Source organism: Lissotriton helveticus, chromosome 2_1 (genome assembly GCF_964261635.1).
Source record: "Lissotriton helveticus chromosome 2_1, aLisHel1.1, whole genome shotgun sequence".
Classification (NCBI taxonomy): Eukaryota; Metazoa; Chordata; class Amphibia; order Caudata; family Salamandridae; genus Lissotriton; species Lissotriton helveticus.
Window position 1 is genome coordinate 1405955051 of NC_136059.1, and position 24099 is coordinate 1405979149.

Below are 24099 nucleotides of genomic sequence, written 5' to 3' on the forward strand. Positions count from 1 at the left end.
CACCTGAGGGGTGGAGTTGGCACAGGTTGGCACACCCCCCTTCCTGAAGTGGTTTTTCCCACCAGTCTTCCCGCCAAAGTGGGGGGCAGGACTGGTGGGGGGGCTAGTTGCTGGGTACAGCAAATGGTCTGGAGAAGCTCTCAGAGGCGGTATGCCTTTGAAGCTTCCCCCTGTCCATCCTGGGGGAGGAGACAAAGCACCTCGCCCAGGATGTGCTTTGTTGCAGACCCAGGAGAGCGGGGGCTCTCCACCGAGGGGTCCAGCAACATGTCTGCTGTGTGGCAGCCTCTGCAGCCACTCAGCCCAGACGTGGATTGTAGGTTCGAGTTTTGGAGGGCGTCTCTAAGATGCCCTCTCGTGCATGTTACATTAAATCCCACACTGGCATCAGTGTGGGTTTAATGTGCTGAGGAGATTTATACCAAACTTGTCAGGCTCCGGTGTAGCCATTATGGTGCTGTGGGGTTCGTGATGTCAACCTCCCAGCACCATATACTCTTAATGGCATCACTGCACTTACAGTGCCCAGGAATGGCCCTGGGTACTGTAGGGGCACAGGGCTCATGCACCCGGTGCCCTCACCTCTGGCATAGGGCACCCAGCTCGAGGGGTGACTGAGGTATGCCAGGGCAGTGGGTTCTGTGGGCAGGGCACACAGGGTGGTGTGCCCTGTCGACTCTGGTTTCGGTTCTGTACTTAGGCACTCATCATGCCAAGGCAGTGTGTCGGTGCCAGGGTACAAGGCCCCTGAGGATGGCACAATCAGTGCTGCAGTCCTCAGGAGTCTTCTCTGGTCACCATGCCCTGGGTACCATTTACTAGGGGCTGACAGGTGGCCAGAGATGCCAATTGGGTATTTCGTTTCTGTACAGTTTTAGGGAAGGAACACAGGCCCTGGGTACCTGATTGGCAGGGACCCAGGGCACACTCAGTCAAAGCACAGCAGCAGTTCAGAAAAAAGTGGGGGCAAACCAAGGCAAGAAAGATGGCACTTTCTCACAGTATGGATCTATTCTAAGGTAAGGACTCTATCACTAAGTGTCTCTTTCAGATACCTGCTTTCACTACAAATTTTAAGTGGGCAGATCTGCTTCACACATCCAAAAATGAAACTAAGCACTGGAATCAGAAATTGGGAGAGCACGGGAATGAGCTAGAGATCTGGATTCTGCAAAACTGTAGCTCATCTCTAGTGAAAACTGCTAATATAATTTCAGAGGGATGATGAAAGTACACATGTGTAGGAAGGTGGATACCTGACTATGGTTACCCCAGATTTTTTGCCTTGTGTTTAGCTGGTTTTCGACTTAGTTGGCCTGGGACCCTGCTATTCAGAGCCCCAGGCTATCTGCTCTCTAGTTAAAATGGACTCCATGTACCCTAGGTGCATAACTAAATTGGATTGGGTCACCGTATCAGCCCCTGTACAGTGCACTATAGGTGCCCAGGGCATAGGTGCATCCAAGGCCTACCAGGGGCTGCAGCATATATTTTGCCACCCCTGGCTGGCCATCCAAAAATGACACAAGTGGCTGATCACTCAGCTGGGGCAAGGTCGTGTAATCACCCCTTGCTTAGATGTAGTATACCTATGTCTAAACCTATATCTGGACACATATGCACCTATAAGTCACTCCTATGGCAGGCCTTTACAATCCTGGAGGCAGAGTGCTTGGTTTTATGTGAGATGGTGCTCTAGCATGAGCTGAGCCTGTCTGCAGTGTCCGGAACCATTTCCTTACTGCTGTTCCAGTGATACTGCCATACCATATACTCTTAAGTGCATTATAATCCTCGCGGTTAATGCTAACTTTGGTTTGGCTTTAACAAAACATGTCGTGTTTGGTGTCATACACTTTGGAATACTACCCCCTCGCCAGTTCTGGCGACAGGGGTAGCATTCCACCCTTCTAGAGGGAGAAGACATGTTACTTTACTTTAAACGCGGTTAATCCTAACCAGAGCCTCAGCATCACAAAATGGATGCTGCTGCCCCGACACAAGTCTGACCTCCTGCTGCTGACCGAAACTTGGCTGGGGAGGCCTGGACAAAGGGTTTCCTGTCACAGGGAGGTGCTACACCACCCCAGACAGGAGATAGTGGAATGGAGCAGGGAGGGTTGAAAGACACTAGACACTGCCTGGGGCACACAAGGTGTCCCATGCAAAATCCAGCCAAACCGGTTCTGAGGCACTCCAGCCCCAGCTCTGGCGCGAAACTGGACAAAGGGAAAGGGGTGTAACCACCTCCTTCCTGGGTCCCACCCACAGGAGGGACCTATCAGGTAATCCAGCCCCTTGATTTGGAATAAAGGTAGGAGCTGTGCTGATGGTTGAGAAAAATAATTAGGAACTAATGTTTAAACAAAGGACAAAGGCGGACTAGTGACAGCATAAACTATGAGTAAGCAGAATACATGGTACAAAATTATTTTATTAAATATTCATTATGGTAAAAAGACACATTATTATTTAGATATACATGGTTATTGTGTGCATGCCTTCATTATACATTTGACTTTTTATCTGCATGTATGGACAATTATGATCGGATCCTATACATATTTCATGGTCAGAAAAAGTTTAAATTAAGATCTATACGAAGGCTTTTTTTTAAATTTTAACACATTATTCATTAAAACATGGCTAGATATATCATCATCTACGCGCGTTTCGGCTGGAGGCCTTCATCAAGGAGCCATGTAGGTATCCAAGTGGACCTGTGGAGTCGCTCCTGTTGGGTAAGAAGCTACGTGCTATGGGTACCCAGTGGTTGATAAGTAGATAACCTGATGACTCGATTCAGATAGTTCGTTAGATAGTTCTGTTGACAATTCTGTTCCTACTGGCAGTCTTGACATGCGTCAACGAGGTGTCGCAAGTGGGGTCTGTGAGCTTCAGGATGCTAGCCGACGGTATTCTTGGCCCCATGCAGACGGACGCCGACCAGACCCCTCGATCGAAAGACGACAAATATAAAAACTCCAGTTACTCCATACGTCCACGTATTGCCATACACAGGACGAATACCGTCGGCTAGCATCCTGAAGCTCACAGACCCCACATGCGACACCTCGTTGACGCATGTCAAGACTGCCAGTAGGAACAGAATTGTCAACAGAACTATCTAACGAACTATCTGAATCGAGTCATCAGGTTATCTACTTATCAACCACTGGGTACCCATAGCACGTAGCTTCTTACCCAACAGGAGCGACTCCACAGGTCCACTTGGATACCTACATGGCTCCTTGATGAAGGCCTCCAGCCGAAACGCGCGTAGATGATGATATATCTAGCCATGTTTTAATGAATAATGTGTTAAAATTTAAAAAAAAGCCTTCGTATAGATCTTAATTTAAACTTTTTCTGACCATGAAATATGTATAGGATCCGATCATAATTGTCCATACATGCAGATAAAAAGTCAAATGTATAATGAAGGCATGCACACAATAACCATGTATATCTAAATAATAATGTGTCTTTTTACCATAATGAATATTTAATAAAATAATTTTGTACCATGTATTCTGCTTACTCATAGTTTATGCTGTCACTAGTCCGCCTTTGTCCTTTGTTTAAACATTAGTTCCTAATTATTTTTCTCAACCATTATACCTATCCCGTATTAGGAACTCTAGTCGGGGATACCCCTTCTTCCTTACATACAGGAGCTGTGCTGATGCACATCAGATGATCCTGACTGAAACTTATGAAACAAAACTCTGGACCCTTCGACATCCCACTCGACGTGGAAGACTGAAAAATCTCCCTTGTGGTCAAGGAGTGACCACCCTGTTCAATATAGGCACCATCAAGCGCGTCACCGTTTGCTTTGTTGCAGTTCCCGCCGGAACTCCGGAACCCCTCGCCGGGGAGAGGGGTTGGCCTAACGGCTAGGGCGCTCAACCTCGAACCTGGGGATCTGGGTTCGAGTCTCGGTAACGACGCCAAAAACCTCCTGGGATTCTGGGCAAATCACTTAATCTCCCCGTGCCTAAAATGAACGCGTGTCCTCATGTAACGTAACTGGTGCTATGTAAAGCGCTCTGATACATGATTCAGTTCGGGTCTAGTTCGCGCTATATAAAACTCTGCAAAAAAAAAAAAAAAAAAAAAACTCGAGCGACAGAGATCGACAAGACCCAGTGTTCCTGCCTTCCAACAGCCCGATCCACAGTCCCTGCAAAGCTGAGAACCGTGGAGGCGACCTGAAGCGTGGGGCCGGCCATCTTGGAAAAACGACGAAGTGCTGACCGTGCAGCATCCGGGGCTCCCTCGAAGCTGTGCATTGGAGTTTGAGAAGCTCCAGCCCCAAGCAGCTTTTGCACCGAATCTCACCCCTCCACACTCACCGAGTGCTGCGTGGGTCCCTTTTGCATTTTCCTGCTCGACGCGTTGGTCCGGTTGCTTGCCCATTGGCTAGTGGCCCCAGTACCGACGAACCTTTGAATTTGCTCTGCTAGTCTGGTTGCTCCAGACTGGCCCTCGCTCCCCTGAAAAGGAGCACCCGCTCTGACCTTGCTGGTCCGAGTAAGAAGCGATCTTCGAATCCTGCGTGGGTTGCATTTGCCAAGGCCTGTTAACTCCGATCCGGAAGCCGACACCGCCGACAGCGAGAGCCTTCGTGGGACAGCTCGTGATCCACTCCTGGACGTCCTCGATGCCCCAGAGTCCACGTGGCAGCGGAGACCAGCTTCACGACAACCACCTGATTGCGCCCGACATTGCCTGGTTCCTTCCTGGTCACTGGCTAGTGACCCAGACTCTGTCCCCTCTGCTTTCAGGTACTCTACATCTTCGATCCACCCTTGGATCCAACCGGACTCTTCTCTACTGGCCGCCTGCAGCATATTCATCTCCAGGCTCCATAGATCTACACGACGAGACCAGACACGCTTTTGCACCTGTGCACCCGCTTCCTGTGGGTGAGGTAACTCTTGAACGCCGGTGCTCCTGTAGTGGTTTACACCTCTAGTGTCTAAGTCTAAAGTTTTGTCCTTCTAGTCCAGTCGGAAGACTCTTAAAACTGTAACTCGATAACTTTTACGCACCATTGACTTTGCATTGGTGCATGCGTGTGCTTTTAGCGCTGCACCCGATTCCCACGGGCTACTCCCGTCCTAACTGCTGTTAGTCCAGTGTAGTCCCAGCGATTCCCAAGGCCCTAGGCCTTACCACTGATCGAATAGTGATACTTATACCACTTTTTTGATATATGGTTTGAGTGGGCACCGGCCTCATCCATAATTGTGCAACTTTAATATGTTATACTGTGCTTTTGTTTAAACGCTTGTGCTTCTATACTCATAAAGAGTATAGGGGATTATTCTGAGAATAAATACATATATTTTTATAATATATAACTTGTGTGGTGTCCTTTCATTTGATATTACAGGATTGCATATGGTAAAACAGCTGGCTTCACATGCACTCTTGAGTTAAGCATTTAGGCTGCTTAGTCCATGCTACCTCTAGGATAGCTTGTCTTTAAGGTTGACTTACAACCACCACCATAAGGGATTGTTTGGACTGATACAAGGTGCCCCCAGAATTGGAGACATCATACATCAGGCCAACTTCTCACAACATGGATCTACTGTCTGAAATATTTTTAGAAGATGTCCAATTACCTCTAACGTATGTATTGTTCTGTCACGTTCTTGCAATTGATTTTTCAAAGCCTGTACTTCAGGTGCGGAACCTTGGTTCTGTTTGGGATCTAATGTCCGGATAACCTACAAAACACAAAATTGTATTCAACATTAAACAAATATTCTATCAAGTAAGATCTATCCAATAAAAATTACCCCAAAGTAACAATTTGCAGAAGTTCTAAAAATATAAATGTTAGCGATTACCCTCTGACTTTCTATAACATCCATGTAAATAAGTCACCCTTCACCCTAATATCTAGCATCAATGAAAGCAAACTCTGCTTTATGCAAAAGTTTAAACAAGCTAAATAGGTAGTATTTGGGGCAACCGTTCTTCGTAAAAATAGCATATTTAAGAATATGGATGACAAACTTTGTTTTGATGGTAACTTGCTGAAACCGTGATAATTCTTTAGGCATTCAGGTACAAATGCAAAACATTCTGTGTTGCTATACAACAGGACTTGTACTAACAAGCTACTTACCTCAAGCAACTTTTTCAGATGGATAATGGAACTTCCAACAGATTTACCATCTTTTCAAGTGTCCCCAGAATTTAATTTGCGTGCGGAAAATGCATTCTCTGCCATTGGCACTAGCAAGCCCTATATTTACTGAATGAAAACTGCTGCACAGTCCTCACTACATGTGAGAACTAACTTCGACAAAGGAGGCAGTTACCACTTATGATACAAGTTCTGATTATTTCCTTGATACACAGGGGATAGGAGGGCAGAGCAAAAAAATATATATACATTTAGGAAAAACATTTAAAGAGAACACAAAGCAACATACTAACATGGTGAGGCGTATTTGCAGGAATGTAGAAGATTCAGCAGGTAAATCCAACACAGAAAGTAACCTACTGCAATACATACATCTTCTGAAAGAACTCCAAATGGAGGAAGTTATGAGCATCAGATAATTTAAGCAGAAAACCCGTCAAGAAAACAGTTGTGCCCTGATCAACAAAAAAAAGCCTCATTTCAAGTCCCTAAATCCAGTATTCTTTTAATAGTAAACAAAAGAATAGAAGACCAAAGAGTAACTGGACAAATGCCAGTGACTGTCACCCTTCTGAGAAGGGCACAGGTGGTGGTGCTACCAGAAAAGGAATGCACCTGTATACCTTCCAAAGAATGTGTCCATGATACTGTAGCAGAGCTTGATGCAAAGTACAATTCAACACAAATTGATCACCAAGAAACCATCTTCCTTTAATCACTACCTAAAAGTGTTGAATAAGTGGTTAAATAGACAATATCTAAACAATAATCCTTGGTGTACACAACACAAACTCAGTTCCAACCCCTCCTTCGTATTAAAGGATGACAAAAGCAGAAAGAAAAGTAAAAGAATGAACATTTGCAACAAATGAAACTTAGAAACATCCGGAGTAAATAGGGCCTGACTCAAAAGGCTACACTGTCTGAAAAAGTACAAGGTGAAGGGAGGATTCGCATAAAGTACTTTCAATTCTCATCCTGCAAGCCTAACTAAGGGTCACTAAAGGCATAGTTATGAACATTATAACTTTTAAGGGCCAGAGAGCAGGAGCTAAATAGGAGTGCCTAAAAGGAATGTCTGCACTAAGTTGAGGTCCTAGAAAGGACAAAATACACCTTGGGAGCAAAGTCGTTTTGAGGCCCAGGTTTCACCAGCGAAACTGAAGCACCAGTGCGGCCTGCACAAGTGAACCTTTCACCAAGAAATGGTGAAATTTAGAAGAACCAGGGCTTTGTGAGAGAACACAGAGAAATACAACTGTGAATACCAGGAGGAAAACGTTTCCAACTACAGGCACACACCAATCTGTTAGAAGGGCACCTAGCAGCAAACAGAAACCATCCACTTGGAGAACATCTTGCAGCCTCCAAGCACCCAGAGCCTGATCAAATAGAAACCATTCACCTGGAGAGCTTTTTTCAGCTTCCATGCATCCACTGCCTCAGTGTTCTCATTGAGATTCAACACCCTCCTCTCTGGGATGGAAGGTCTGGCTTTGACAGAAACAGAATCAAAGGTGAATCAAATACGAGACTGGATGTCAGGTTGTTCTTATCCAGTCTGCAGAAATAAAGATTGTGTATGCTCAATGACACCTTAGTTTCTTCAGCAACAGTTAAGCAAAACTGAACACAGTAGCATTTGCCATACAAGACTAATATGTCAATGTCTAGCGTCCACCCATCAGTATAAGATACACACTTCTACTTCCATGTCCGGTGGAAAGTTCCCTATAAAATTATTCAGAGAACCTGGTGAAAGCTTGTCAGGGGTCACCATAAGAGATGCTTTGATATACTGACCACGTCTAGCATGTGGTTGCCAAGCATAGTTGGTAGCTGCATCCTTACTGTAGTTGATATAATGCAAGGCAATGTGGTTGTACAAGGAGAAATTCACCATGCACCAGATGAAGAATGCTGTTAGCCGGAGGGAGGGGGTGGGGGGATCACATACAACTCTAGATGATTGAAAAGGTTCTGACTCACCAGCAGTCTCCACAGTTACTGATGAACAAATGGCAAGGAATAGTTTATTATCTGTAGCACAAGTTAGTTACCTTCGGTAACGATATATCTGTAAGAAATAGTAGTTAGTATTAGATTCCTTACCTTAGAATATCCCCAGGCATCAATCTGGATCTGGAAACTTTTGCGTAGCTGTACCCCTGCGCTTCGGTAGGCGTCGTCTGCGGCTCCGCGTCCGGTGTTGTTGGCGCCGGGATGACGTTGCCGGAGTACTTAGACGCCGCCCTCGTGCGCTGACGTCAGTTCTTATACACAGCTTTTCCGTGCCAGAAACGCACAGCCATGATAAAAAACCAACACTGCCATGAAACTAGGGCCCTGAAAAGGGATGACCTTAACCCTAGATATCGGTTCGCAGAACGGGGAGGATGGGTGGGGCGGTAAGGAATCTAATACTAACTACTGTTTCTTACAGATATATCGTTACCGAAGGTAAGTAACTTGTGCATCTGAAAGAAATAGGTTAGTATTAGATTTCTTACCTACGAATAGATACCCCAGCAATACCAACCCCAGTGGTGGGCCTGCGAACCAATAATCACACCAGAAAGTCCTGGAGAACGGAACGGCCAAAAAAGCATCTCTCCGGACTTGGCTGTCCAGGCAGTAGTGTCTTGAGAACGTGTGCAGCAAGGCCCACGTAGCTGCCTGACAGATGTCCAGCAAGGGGACTCTCCGACCCAGGGCAATAGTAGCCGCCGTGGCCCGAGTGGAATGGGCACGCAGCCCCACAGGAGGCTCCTTTTTAGTCAGTGAATAACAAGCTTTGATGCAGAAAACGACCCATCGAGAAACGGTCCGTTTGTGCACCGCCCGTTCCTTCTTAGGGACCACCTAACCAACAAAGAGCTGGTCGTCCACCCGGAATAGGCGTGTGCAGTCCAGATAGAATGAGAGCGAATGTGTTTTGGGTCCAGACGGTGGAGCCTCTCTTCCTCTTTCGAGGGATGTGGAGGCGGAAAGAAGGTGGGCAGGGTGATGGACTGCCCGATGTGGAAGGCTGTGACTACCTTGGGCAGGAAAGAGGGTCGCGTCCGCAACACAACTTTGTCTGGATGGACAGAAAGGAAAGGAGGTTGTGAAGAAAGAGCCTGGAGCTCACTCACTCTCCTGGCAGAGGTGATGGCAACCAGGAATGCAGTCTTAAGAGTGAGGAGACGAAGAGGACAGTTATAAAGTGGCTCGAAGGGGGCACACATCAGATTACTCAGAACAAGATTCAAGTCCCACTGAGGCATCACGAAAGGAACAGGGGGAAACATATGGGTGATGCCCTTCAAGAACCTATTTACAACTGGGGACTTGAAAAGAGAGGGCTGATCAGGGAGCTTTAAGAAGGCGGAAATGGCAGAGAAGTAGCCCTTAAGAGTGCCCAGAGCGGAGCCCTGCTGGGCAAGGGAAAGAAGAAAGAGGAGAACCTCAGAAAGGGGGGCAGAGAGTGGATCCACAGCCTTTGCTGTGCACCATGCCACAAATTTGTTCCACCTGCAGGCGTATACCGATTTTGTGGAGGGACACCTGGCTGCCAGAATCACATCGCAGAGTTGAGGAGGCAATTCAAATGGCCTCAACTGTCACCGCTCAACCTCCACGCACGGAGGTGGAGGCTGGACAGGTTCGGATGGAGGACCGTCCCCTGCTGCTGCGACAGAAGGTCCTCCTGAAGAGGCAGACGAATCGGGGGATCGAATGACATGCTGAGTAGCTCGGGATACCAGTATCTTCGTGCCCAGTCCGGAGCCACAAGGATGACTTGGGCCCGGTCGCGCCTGATCTTCTTCAGCACTCTGGGCAGAAGTGGTATAGGCGGAAAGGCGTACAACACACCGCAGCTCCACTCGCGACAAAAAGCGTCTCCGAGCGAGTGCCGCCTTGGAAATTACAACACGCAGAACTGATGATATTGCGCGTTCTCTTCTGTGGCGAATAGATCTAACCAAGGCTCTCCCCACTGCTAAAAGAGACCTTGCGCCACGTCCGAGTTCAGATGCCATTCGTGATCCATCATGCACCGAAGGCTGAGTTCGTCCGCCCTGGCGTTCAGGGAACCTGCCAGGTGTTGAACCACCAGGGTCCCGCCCTGATGTTCCAGCCATTGCCAGAGGTGCAGAGCCTCCTGGCATAGGGTCCACCACCCCACCCCGCCCTGTTTGTTGGAGTACCACATGGCGGTGGTGTTGTCCGTGAACACCTGCACTACACTCCCCCGGACAGACGGGAGGAATGCTTTCAGTGCAAGCCGGATGGCCCGCAGCGGCAGAAGGTTGATGTGGAGCTGGGACTCCGCCGGAGACCAGAGGCCTCTGATCTCCGCCTCTCCCATGTGGCCTCCCCAGCCCAGGAGGGACGCGTCCGTCACAACTACGTGCTCCGGTTGGGGTAGGGAGAGGGATCTGCCACTGACCCTATCGCGGTCCGTGAGCCACCACTGCAACTGTCTTGCAGTGCCCTCCGAGATCAGGACATGGTCGGACAGGTTGCCCTGTTGCTGGGCCCACTGAAACTTCAGGTCCCACTGCAGAGCCCGCATCCGCCACTTGGCATGATGCACCAGAAGGATGCAGGAGGCCATCAGCCCCAGAAGCCGCAGCGTCAACCTGACAGAGACTCGGGATAAAGGCTGAAAGATCGGAATCAGAGCCTGAATATCCCGAACCCGTTGTTCGGGAGGATAAACCCGAAACTGTGCAGAGTCTAGAACCACTCCGATGAAGAGGAGCTTCTGAGAGGGACACAGGTGTGACTTCGGCACATTGATGGAGAACCCCAGCAGGTGCAGGAGGTCGGCCGTAGTCTGGAGGTGGCTGACTATCTGGGGCGAGCCCGCCTTCAACAACCAGTCGTCGAGATAGGGGAAGACTGACACCCCTAATCTGCGCAGATGAGCTGCGACCACCGCCATCACTTTCGTGAACACCCGAGGGGCGCTGGTAAGGCCGAAGGGGAGCACGGTAAACTGAAAGTGCTCGTGGCCTACCGTGAACCGCAGGTAGCGCCGGTGAGTCGGCAGGACGGGGATGTGAAAATAAGCGTCCTGCAAGTCCAACGCTACCATCCAGTCTCCCGGGTCTAGGGCAGCTAAGACCTGAACCAGAGTCAGCATCTTGAACTTCCCCTTCTGGAGGAAGCCGTTGATGTTCCGCAGGTCCAAGATAGGGAGTAGGCCCCCTTTGCCCTTCTTGGGAACCAGTAAGTAGTGGGAGTAACAACCACACCCTACTTCTGGCCTCTGGCTTTGGCCAAGAGGGCCATAACTTGCTTTTGCAGAAATTGCAAGTGATCCCCCGACACGCGGTGGTATTGCGGTGGCATGGCTGGAGGGGTTGCCTCGAAGGAGAGGGAGTACACCCTTCGGACGATTTGCAGCACCCACCTGTCCGATGTGATGTTGCGCCAGTGGAGGAGGTGATGGTGAACCCTGCCCCCCACTGGCGTTAAATGGGCCTGAAAGTTTGGACTAGGAAGACTTTGAGGCGGATGCTGCGGGGGTAGATGTGGACTGGCCATGCCATTGTCCCCTGGCACAGCCACAGCGGTTACCACGTCTGCCATCGCGTTGGATGTTAGTCTGCAGCCGTGGCTGGCAGGACGTGTGGGGGTGCCCCTTCCTTGGCCACGAAAGGAGCGAAAGGCAGCAGTTTGCTGGCGCGGGCCGACAGGCCCAAGGACTTGGCCGTAGCCCTGGAGTCCTTAAAGCTCTCAAGTGCACTGTCTGCCTTGTCGCCAAAGAGGTGACGGCCATCAATCGGCATGTCCATAAGGGTGTTCTGGACAGCAGCCGAAAAATTGGTGGACCTCAGACAGGCGTGGCGGCGAACCGCCACTGTCGTTGCAATCGCCCTGCCTAGCGAGTCCGTGGTATCCAGCCCATATCGAATGGAATACCGTGCCGAATCTCGCCCCTCCGCAAGGGCGAGTTTAACCCGGCCCTCCTCCGGGCATTGTGGCAGCACGTCCGCGACCGTGTCCCACAGAGAGTGGGTATAACGCACCAAAAGGCAAGCGGTGTTGACCGACCGCAACTCCAAACTAAGTGAGAACATCTTTTTTCCGTACTGTTCATACCTTTTGGATTCCCGATCAGGGGGAGCCGTCGGGAATGTGGTCTGGAAATTAGAGGCCTGGATAACCAGGCTCTCGGGGGTGGGGTGGGTGGATAGGAAACAAGGGTCGCCCGGGGCCGGGCGGTGGCGTCTGGCCATGTTCCTATCTACAGGGGGACTTGTAGCGGGCCCGGACCAAGTGCCCAACAGAAGGTCAGTTAAGACCTCATTGAACGGCAGTAGAGGCTCCAAAGAGCTTGCCTGTGGTTTGAGGAGCTCAGTGAGGAAGTTAGTCCTCACAGCCGCGACAGGGAGCTCAAGAGACAAGGCCTTGGCTGCCCTCGTCAACACCACACTGTAGGTAGCCCCCTCCTCCATAGCCTCGTAGGAGGGGAGACAAATCCAGTGTCGGGCTAAGTGTCCAAACCACTGGCCTCCCCTAGTTCACCTGCCCAGTCCTGAAAAGACTGGCACTCCCGTGCCAGAGGGTCCTCAGACCCTTCCCAATCCGCCTCGCCCTCCATCTCCTGGTACTCAGGTTCAAATGATGGGGCCGGATGATAGAAGTATTGCACTTCTCTCGGATCCGGCGGGGCCCTGCGACGTTGGGTCTGAAGTCACCGACGACGCTGGGGCCGAAGTCACCCGGTCCACTTGGGATCCCAGTCGGAACCGCGGGGCCCGAAGGCGCCGCGGAACCCGACGGAGGAGCGAGCGACCTTATGGCCATGAGGAAGGCATCGATCTCCTCCGGCGTCGCGGTCTGTCCAGGGACCGGTGGGTATGGAGCAGGCCGCAGCTTCTGCGGAGCCGCGTGGGTGATGCTGCCCGAACCCCCGGCCGCGTCGCGCGAGCATCAGGTGGAGTCAGAAGAGCAGTGTCGCTTCTTCGACTTCTTGTGCCTCTTATCGGAGGACTTGGAGCCCGACGAGTTGTGTCAACTCGCCGAGCTGTGATGACTCCGGCCCCGCGACCGGTCCCTCGACCCCCTCCTGGACCGGGACCTCGAGCGGCGTGGGGTCGACTGCCGGAGCTCGAGGCGCTTACGGGACCGCTCCCGCCTAGCTTTCAACGACAAGGCCCGGCAGTCGGGGCACAACTTGTCATCGAGGTCGGCCCCTAAGCAATACAGGCACCAGCGATGGGGGTCGGTAACCGACATCAGTCGGCTGCAGTCGGCACAGGGTTTGAACACGGGCATCCCTACCGGCACCGATGGAGTCGTTCGACTCGAAAAACAGATCAAAAGGATCGGAAAAGTTTAGTCAAAAAATGACTAAAGGGTACCACTTTTTCCGGATCGGCGCTTGCTGGCACGGAAAAAAGAAGAACTGACGTCACCGCGCGAGGGCGGCGTCTAAGTACTCCGGCGACATCATCCCAGCGCCAACGGCGCCGACGGACGCGGAGCCAGAGACAACGCCTACCGACGTGCAGGGGTACTGCTACGCAAAAGTTTCCGGATCCAGACTGACACCTGGGGATATTCTAAGGTAAGGAATCTAATATTAACCTGTTTCTTTCAGATACTCCAGTTCTCTTGTAGGGGTATTTCTGTAATAGTCCTAATCATGCGAATAGTCCCGCCCATGAGCGTGGACCCCGGAGCACTTCATTAGATATATCTTCCTAAGTTGTCATCTTCTGCTTTTCTTCAGGAAGGCCTGCATAGACACTTAAGAGATAAAAAGACAATAATGCAGCCTAACTAACTAGGCTACACTGGCCATTATTTCATCTTGAAGTGAAAAAAGATAGCCAGTTAACTTTTAAAATTAGTCATTTTACTTGGTTTCAACACATAGAAAACTTCCCTTCACAAAACTCCTTTTTTTTCATGATAGAGGTGAAAGGGTTGGACAGAGAAGCCCCCATAGGCTGCCATTATGCGTCTGCAAATGGATACCGTGCCTTTAAGAGTCGCCAGAGACCCCGGTATCCCATGACGCACAGCCAGAGGCAGTTACTTTCATTATTTTGGAAGGCGTAGAGTAGCAATGCCTGCTGAGTCCTGAATACATCTGTTTCTGCCACCGGAGAGGCGGGCAGGTTGCTTATGACTATCACAGAAATACAAGAGAACTGGAGTTACAGGTAAGAAACTATTCCTTCTCTTGTAGGGGATTTCCGTGTATAGTCATAATCATGTGAATAGACTAGCAAGCTCATCCCAAAACAACTCCCCAGCAATGGAAGAAACAGAGAATAACCTCACCATTGTGCAAATAGATTCCGAAGTGAAGCCTGCCCAACCTGAGCATCTACCCTAGCATCAGTGTCTAGGCAGTAGAGTTTAGTAAATGTATGGACTCACTTCCAAGTGGCAGCCTTACAGATTTCCGAAATAGGTACGTTACGAAGTAAAGCCGCTGTAGCTGCTTTACCTCTGGTAGAGGGAGCCCTAGGGTTATTAACAAGAGTATTGTTGGATTTCTGGTAACAACTCAATACAGGAAACAATCCACCTAGAAATGGATTGTTTGGAGGTAGCTAGACCAGTCCGGACCGAGCCATAGTTTACAAATAACTGGTCTGATCTACGGATATCCTTAGTCTTGTCCAAATAGAACTTCAAGACCCTCCTGACATCAAGGGAATGAAGCAACCTCTCAGCAGGAGAAGAGGGATTCTGAAAAAATGTAGGCAATGTAATAGTTTGGTTCACATGAAACTCTGAAACTACTTTAGGGAGGAACTTAGGCTGAGTCCTCATAACTACCTTAGAGGAATGAAAAACTGTATACGGCTCTTTACCACAGAGTGCCTGAAGTTCGCTAACCCTGCGGGAAGAAGGAAAGCTGTCTTCCAAGACAGATGCTGAAGAGAAGCCTTATAAATGGGTTCAAACGGTTCCCTCATCAGTCGAGAAAGAACCACATTGAGCTCACAAGGAGGCGAAGGACGTCTAATTGGAGGAAACACTTTTTTCAATCCTTCAAGAAAATCTCTGATGAATCGGATTTTAAAAAAGGAAGTTTGTGAAGGACATTTCCTATAAGCAGATAAGGCTGCCAGGTGAACTTTAATCAAATGAAACTGAAGGCCAGATTGAGCCAAGTGTAGCAAGTAAGGAAAGATGATATCTTCCTTGCAGGAGGTAGGATTCACTTTCTTAGACGCACACCAGATGCACAATCTCTTCCATTTATATGCATAGGAAGTACGTGTAGATGGCCGTTTGGTCTCCTTCAAAATCTCCATGCAGTTCCGAGGAAGATTCAAATGTCCGTACTGTACTAACTCAGGAGCCATGCCGCCAAATTCAACGACGAGAGGTTGGGGAGCACCATCTGTCCGCTGAACTTCGTTAGAAGGTCTGGCCGGCCTGGAAGACGGAGATGTGGCAGGAGAGAACGGTGGAGTAGGTCTGTGAACCACCACTGACAGGGCCACTACGGAGTAATGAGGATCATCTTGGCTCGCAATTGTGAGAGCTTGATCAGTACTGTCGGGATCGGGGGAATTGGAGGAAAAGCATACAGAAAGCCACCTGACCTGTTGATCCACAGTGCATTCCCCAGAGTCCCTGGTTAGTAAAACCTGGAGGCGAAGAAGCAGCATTTGCTGTTTTCCGCGGTAGCAAACAGGTTGACCTCTAGAGTACCCCATCTTCCGAAGATGTCTGGCACCACTTCGTCGTTTAAGATCCATTCGTGATTTTCTTGAATGAGTCTGCTGAGAGCGTCCTAAGGATCGATAAGTGTCTCTCCTCCGAAGGACACACGTTTGCTGTGCGTATATTGATGGTGGCTCCCAGGTACCGCAGACATTGGACAGGAGTCGAGACAGACTTTGTGAGGTTGATGTGGAGGCCCAAACGAAGGAGGAGATTGGAAGTCCGATTGAAATGCAGTTGCGCTTCCTGGGACGTAGCTGCCTTGATCAGCCAGTCGTCTAGATATGGGTAGACAAACACCTTGTTCTTCCTTAGATGTGCAGCAAGTACGGCCATGCATTTGGAAAATGCCTGGGGCGCTGACTTCAGGGCGAAGGAAGGCACAGAGTATAGATAGTGGTTGTGGCCTACGGTGAATTGCAGGAACTTGCGATGTTCCCTCACTATGGGCACGTGAAAATATGTGTATTGCAAATCTTTTGCGCATAGCCAGTCTCCCTGATGAAGTTGAGGGTAGATTTGATGCAAGGACAACATCCGAAACTTTTCTCTGCAAACCCATTTGTTTGCCTGTCGCAAGTCGAGGATGGGTCTAAACTCGTTCTTGTATTTCTTGCGGACTAGATAGAACCAAGAATACAGTCCTGTTCCTCTCTGTGCAAGAGGAACCAGTTCTATCGCCCTTTGCTGTTAGAGGATGTTGGCCTTCCTCTGTAATTCGATTAGCATGTAGCGTGAGCGAGTTGGAGGAATTGACGGAGGAGCGCTTGTAAAACGTAGCGAGTATCCACTGCGAACAATATTCAGTACCCAATTGTCCAGAGTTATTTTCTGCCACTCTGCCAGATAATTTTGAATGCTTCCCCCCACCGGAGTGGGTAACGGTAGAGGGGGAAGTAACCCTTCAGGACTTGGAACCAGCAGGGGTCTTGTTCCCTTGTGCAGACTGCTGGTTGGACCGTCCTCGCGACTGGTGTTTCTGAAACGGCTGAAAAGACCACTGAAACTGCTGTTGTTGATTGGACTGACGGTCTTGAGATCGGTGGAACCTCTGGGAGGAATAACGTCGTTGGAAGGGGCGGAAGGTTTTTCGCGGTTCTTTAGGTTTCTCTAGACCTACAGCCTTCAAAGTCTCCATTTCCGTCTTTATGCGGGCCATCTCGTCATTCGCATGGGAGCCAAAGAGAGTCGTGCCACAGAATGATAGATTATAGATGCGCTGTTGCGCCTCCGGCTTCAGTGAGGTAAGACGAAGCCTGGAATGTCTCCGGAGAGCAACTCCGTGGCAATACCCGTGGGCTGACAGGAGTGAAGTATCCGCTGCAGCACTCATGATTTGATTCGAAACCATCTGTCCCTTATTCAATATCTCCTAAAAATGTTCCTGCTTGTCCCTGGGCCGGAGGTCCACAAATCGTTGAAGCGACTCCCACAGGGATCGATCATACTGGCCCAACAAGGCAGTAGAGCTGGCCGCCTTCATGGATGTAGCTTCGGTGTTGCAACCTTTTCTCCCCATTGAATCCAGCTTACGGCTTTCCTTATCAGGTGGTACCATTGAAGTCGGAGCCGTAGCATGCTGTATCCTTACCGCCACCATTATGACAGAGTCCGGGTGGGTCCAGTCGGAGGAAGGCAGGATTCAAATCAGGTGGGCGGTATTTCTTCTGTAGCCTAGAAGGCGCAGATTTTATAGAAGGTGGTGTTAAGAACAGTTCCATAGCCGGTTCCACTAAACCAAGCACCAAAGGACGAGGTGTTTGTCTCTGCTGGAGAATTTCAAATATAACTGAAGTCGACAGCACAGGAGTAGACAAGGGAATGTTAAGCTTTGACGCCCCTCTGACCAGGACCTCCTGAAAGATGGTGATATCATCAACGGGAGACACTCTTTGAGGAGGAGAGTCCGTTAGAGTAGGCGAGTACCTCCCCGTTCTCGTAGATGTGTCCCTGGAATGCCAGGAGCGAGATCTCTCGTAGCGATGAAATCACGTGGAAGACCGGCGTTGTCTACGGGACCTTGACCTTGGTCTTCGAGGCTCTGCAGGACGTGTGTGCTGAGGGGCTGTGGGCCCAGGCTGAGGCAGAGGAGGCGGAGAATGAACTGGAGGAGGAGGCGGAGGTGGATGAGGCGGAGGAGGAGGTGGCTGAGGAGGTGGATGAGGAGGAGGCGGTGTCGTTGGCAGGGCCACCGGTTGACGAGGAGCAGGAGGCGTCCTTGATGGTCAAAAGGTACGAGAGTACTCCGAATCTGCAGAAGAGACCAGCCTCCTCTGTTTTCGAGCTGGCTGTGAAGAAGGGGCCCTGGACTCAACGTCAGGCCTCCCCCTCGACATCGCTCTACTGCTCGATTGCAAACGTCGACTGGATCATGAACTCCCTGTTGACAGGCTCACTACGGAGCGAGTCCCGGAACGGTACCTCGACGTCCAACGTCGGTGGTGACTCTTCGACGTCGACCTTCTCTTTGACTTCTACCTTTTCTTCCACTTCGACCTTCTCTTAGACTTTGACCTTCTCTTAGACTTCGACGGCGATCACGCATCGATGGTGACCGCCGGTGCCTTTAAGACTCCGATCAATGACAATGATGTCTCGACAGCGATCTGCATGGATGAGTCGAAGTTGAACACGGGGACATTCGCGACGGCGATCTCGCCGAGACCTCGCGTTCTTCTCCTCGGCGTGGAGCATCGACGTCGCTTCGACCCAGAGCCCTGAGTCGACGGAGAGCATATAGTCGCCATACCAGCTCTCGACGATGTTGTCTTCAACGCTGACTGGGACCGGCGTCGTTTTTCTGCCGTTTTTCGACTGGGGATCCCCCAGAGATCGAAGCATGGGTTTTGGTAGAGGACTTACCCTCTCCTTGCCCAGAGGCTGAAGATGCTGCCTTCTGTCTTCGCTGCTCCATCCCTTGGGAGTCGAATCTTCTCCCTGTCATGCAGGGGGCGCCTAGAAATGGTCTTGCAAATAGAGCAGGTGTCAGGCACATGAGAGACAGGCAGACACAGAATACAGACTCTGCGTGCATCAGACTTGGCCTTCTTCCTACCACAGTCAGGACACTTGTCAAACAAAGAAGGCATTTTGGCAAGAAAACTATAGAAATGTTGCCAAAAAAGGACAGCAGAAGGTAGATACATGCCAAAGACATCAGAAGTTCTAAAAATTAAAATACTGAATCAAAATTTGAAGGAAATACCAAAAAAGGTAGAGCTCAAATGCTCCAGGGTCCTGCTAGCAGGAGCCGAAAAAAGAACTGAAAGTAACTGCCTCTGGCTGTGCATCATGGCATACAGGGGTCTCTGGAGACTCTTAAAGGCACGGTATCCATTTGCAGACACATAATGGAAGCCTAGGAGGGCTTCTCTGTCCAACCCTTTCTTCTCTATCATGAAAAAAGGAGATTTGTGAAGGGGAGTTTTCTATGTGTTGAAACTCAGTAAAGCACAAGTTACTACTTGTGTAACGATATATCTGTAAGAGACATTAGTTAGTGATAGATTCCTTACCTTAGAATATCCCCAGGCGTCAGACTGGATCCGGAATTTTTTGCGTAGCAATACCCCTGCGCGTCGGTAGGCGTCGTCTGCGGCTCCGCGTCCGTCGTCAGCGTCGTTAGCGCCGGAATGACGTCGTCGGAATACTTAGACGCCGCCCATGCACGCTGACGTCAGTTCTGATACACAGCTTTTCCGCGCCAGATACGCAGAGCCATGATAGAACCAACACTGGTGCCAAGAAACTAGGGCCCTGAAAGGGGATGACCTTAACCCTAGATATCGGTTCGCAGAACGGGGAGGATGGGTGGGTCGGTAAGGAATCTATCACTAACTAATGTCTCTTACAGATATATCGTTACACAAGTAGTAACTTGTGCATCTGAAAGAGACACGTTAGTGATAGATTCCTTACCTTAGAATAGATACCCCAGCAATACCAACCCCGGTGGTGGGTCTGCGAACCAATAATCACACCAGAAAGTCCTGGAGGACGGAACGGCCAAAGAAGCCATCCCTCCGGACTTGACTGTCCAGGCAGTAGTGTCGTGCGAACGTGTGCAGCGAGGCCCACGTAGCTGCCTGGCAAATGTCCTGTAAGGGCACTACCCGGCCCAGGGCAGTTGTAGTTGCCGTGGCCCGAGTGGAATGAGCCCTCAATCCAACAGGGGGCTCCTTCTTAGCCATGGAGTAACATGCCTGGATACACAAGATGATCCACCGGGAGATGGTCCGCTTGTGTACCGCCTTCCCCTTCTTAGCACCCACGTAGCCAACAAAGAGTTGGTCATCCACCCGGAACTGGCGTGTGCGATCCAAATAGAATGAGAGCGCACGTTTTGGGTCCAGACGGTGGAGCCGCTCTTCCTCTTTAGAGGGATGCGGAGGCGGAAAGAAGGTTGGCAAGGTGATGGACTGCCCGATGTGGAAGGCTGAGTCAACCTTGGGCAGGAAAGATGGCTTAGTACGCAACACAACCTTGTCCGGATGGACAGAAAGGAAAGGTGGAGTACAAGAAAGGGCCTGGAGCTCACTCACTCTCCTGGCAGAGGTGATGGCAACCAGGAAAGCAGTCTTAAGAGTCAGAAGACGAAGAGGACAGTTGTGAAGTGGCTCAAAGGGAGCGCACATCAGGAAGGTAAGAACAAGGTTCAAGTCCCACTGGGGCATCACGAAAGGAACAGGAAGAAACATGTGTGTGATGCCCTTAAGAAAGCGATTAACAATAGGGGACTTGAACAAAGAAGGCTGATCAGGGAGCCTCAAGAAGGCAGAATGGGCAGAAAGGTAGCCCTTGACAGTGCCCAGAGCAGAGCCCTGCTGGGCAAGAGAAAGAAGGAAGAGGAGAACCTCAGGAAGGGGGGCAGAGAGTGGATCCACAGCCTTTGCTGTGCACCATGCCACAAATCTGTTCCACCTGCAGGCGTATACCGACTTTGTGGAGGGACGCCTGGCTGCCAGAATGACATTACAGACTTCGGGAGGCAAGTCAAATGGCCTCAACTGTCGCCGCTCAATCTCCAAGCTTGTAGGTGGAGACTGGACAGGTTCGGGTGGAGGACCGTCCCCTGTTGCTGCGACAGAAGGTCCTCCCGAAGGGGCAGACGAATCGGGGGATCTACTGACATGCTGAGTAGCTCGGGATACCAGTATCTTCGTGCCCAGTCCGGAGCCACAAGGATAACCTGGGCCCGGTCGCGCCTGATCTTCTTCAGCACTCTGGGCAGAAGTGGTATAGGCGGAAAGGCGTACAACAGACCGCAACTCCACTCGCGACGAAAAGCGTCTCCGAGCGAGTGCCGCCTTGGAAATTCCAACGCGCAGAACCGATGACATTGCGCGTTCTCTTCGGTGGCGAATAGATCTAACCAAGGCTCTCCCCATTGCTGAAAGAGGCCTTGCGCCACGTCCGAGTGCAGACGCCATTCGTGATCCATCATGCACCGACGGCTGAGTTCGTCCGCCCTGGCATTCAGAGAACCTGCCAGGTGTTGAACTACCAGGGTCACACCCTGACTTTCCAGCCACTGCCAGAGGCGTAGACCCTCTTGGCATAGGGTCCACGACCCCACCCCGCCCTGTTTGTTGCAGTACCACATGGCGGTGGTGTTGTCCGTGAACACCTGCACCACACTCCCCCGGACAGAGGGGAGGAATGCCTTCAGCGCTAGACGAATCGCCTGTAACTCCAACAGGTTGATATGGAGCCGGGCCTCCGCCGGAGACCAGAGTCCTCTGATCTCCGCCTCTCCCATGTGGCCCCCCCAGCCCTGGAGGGACGCGTCCGTCACAACTACGTGCTCCGGGTGGGGTAGGGAGAGGGACCTGCCACTGACCCAATCGCGGTCCGTGAGCCACCACTGCAACTGTCTTGCAGTGCCCTCCGAGATCAAGACGTGATCGGACAAGTTGCCCTGATGCTGGGCCCACTGAAACTTCAGGTCCCACTGTAGAGCCCGCATCCGCCACCGGGCGTGACGCACCAGTAGGATGCAGGAGGCCATCAGCCCCAGAAGCCGCAGCGTCAACCTGACCGAGACTCGGGGATAAAGGCTGAAAGATGGGAATCAGAGCCTGAATATCCCGAACCCGCTGTTCGGGAGGGTAAACCCGAAACTGCGCCGAGTCTAGAACCGCTCCGATGAAGAGGAGCTTCTGAGAGGGCCACAGGTGCGACTTCGGCACATTGATGGAGAACCCAAGCAAATGCAGGAGGTCGGCCGTAGTCTGGAGGTGGCAGACGACTGATTGGGGCGAGCCCGCCTTCAACAACTAGTCGTCGACGTAGGGGAAGACGGACACCCCTAACCTGCGTAGATGAGCCGCGACCACCGCCATCACCTTCGTGAACACCCGTGGGGCGCTGGTAAGGCCAAAGGGGAGCACGGTAAACTGAAAGTGCTCATGGCCTACCGTGAACCGCAGGTAACGCCGGTGGGCCGGCAGGACGGGAATGTGAAAATAAGCGTCCTGCAAGTCCAACGCTACCATCCAGTCTCCGGGGTCCAGGGCAGCTAAGACCTGAGCCAAAGTCAACATCTTGAACTTCTCTTGACGGAGGAAGCCGTTGACGTTCCGTAGGTCCAAGATCGGGCGCAGGCCCCCCTTGCCCTTCTTGGGCACCAGAAAGTAGTGGGAGTAACATCCACACCCTACTTCTGGCCCAGGAACGTGCTCGATGGCCCCCTTGGCCAAGAGGGCCGTGACTTTCTCTTGCAGAAGTTGCAAGTGATCCCCCGACACGCGGTGGAATTGCGGTGGCATGGCTGGAGGGGTCGCCTCGAAGGGGAGGGAGAAGCCCCTTCGGACGATTTGCAGCACCCACCTGTCCGATGTGACAGTGCGCTAGTGGAAGTGGTGATGGCGAACCCTGCCTCCCACAGGCGTCACATGGGCCTGAAAGCTCGGACTAGGAAGGTTTGGAGGCAGGTGCTGCGGAGGGAGGTGTGGACTGGCCTCGCCGCTGACCCCGACCGCCGCCGCCACGGCGGTTTCCACGGCCGCCACCGCGCTGCTGGGTATTCTGTGGTGTGGGGCTGGCAGCACGTGTGGGGACGCCCCTTCCGTGGCCACAAAAGCGAAAGGCACCCGATTGCTGGCGCGTGGCCGAGAGGCCTAAGGACTTGGCCGTAGACCTGGAGTCCTTAAAGCGCTCCAGCGCATGGTCTGCCTTGTCGCCAAAAAGGCGACGGCCATCGAACGGCATATCCAGGAGGGTGGCCTGGACATCGGCCGAGAAATTGGCGGACCTCAACCAGGCGTGGCGGCAAACCGCCACCGTCGTTCCCATCGCCCTGCCCAGTGAGTCCGTGGTATCCAGTCCACACCGGATAGAGTATTGTGCCGCATCTCGACCCTCCACAAGGGCTTGGGCGAGTTTAGCCCGGACCTCCTCCGGGCATTGTGGCAGCACGTCTGCGACCGTGTCCCACAGGGTGTGGGTGTAACGGCCCAAGAGACACGCGGTATTGACAGACCGCAGTCCCAAACTCAGGGACGAGAACACTTTCTTCCCAAACTGTTCGTATCTCTTGGATTCCCGATCGGGCGGGGCCGTCGGGAATGCGGTCTGGGAAGTGGAGGCCTGGATAACCAGGCTCTCGGGGGTGGGATGGGTGGACAAAAAGCAAGGGTCGCCCGGAGCCGGGCGGTAGCGTCTGGCCACGTTCCTATCCACAGGCGGACCCGTGGCGGGCTTGGACCAAGCGCCCACAAGAACGTCACATAAGGCTTCATTAAACGGCAGCAGAGGCTCACTTGAGCTTGCCTGCGGTTTAAGAACCTCAGTGAGGAGGTTAGTCCTCACGGCCGCAACAGGGAGCTCAAGGCCCAAGGCCTTGGCCGCCCTCGTTAACACTACGCTATAAGCAGCCCCCTCCTCCGTAGCCACGGTGGGAGGGGAGACAAATCCAGTGTCTGGCGAGGTGTCAATACCACTGGCCTCCCCAAGCTCATATGTCCAGTCCTCTTGAGACTGGCACTCCTGTGCCAGAGGGTCCTCAGACCCCTCCCAATCACCTCCGTCACCAGTCTCCTGTAACTCAGGGTCAACAGACTGGGCCTCCTCATGGAAATAAAAATCTCCAAAGGCCGTCGGAAGCGGCGCCCAACGGCGCCGTTCCGGCGCCAGAGTCGGACCGAAGGGAAGATTGGGGAGGGCGTCCACAACGGGCGCCGGGGGCGTCACAGGAATTTATATAGCGCAAATCACCAAGCGGTTTCTAAGCGCTTGCTTAGGGAACC

The 24099-nt window shown here is 51.5% G+C and overlaps 1 protein-coding gene across 3 annotated transcripts in view; it reads right to left on the minus strand.

The window, feature by feature from the left end:
• HOOK3 (hook microtubule tethering protein 3) overlaps window positions 1–24099 on the minus strand; it is a 1014571-nt gene that overhangs the window by 75876 nt on the left and 914596 nt on the right. For all 3 annotated transcript variants that reach the window (XM_078676339.1, XM_078676338.1, XM_078676340.1), the window contains one exon: window positions 5637–5741. In XM_078676339.1, the coding sequence (XP_078532465.1) occupies window positions 5637–5741 (105 nt within the window). The remainder of the gene's footprint in view (window positions 1–5636; window positions 5742–24099) is intronic.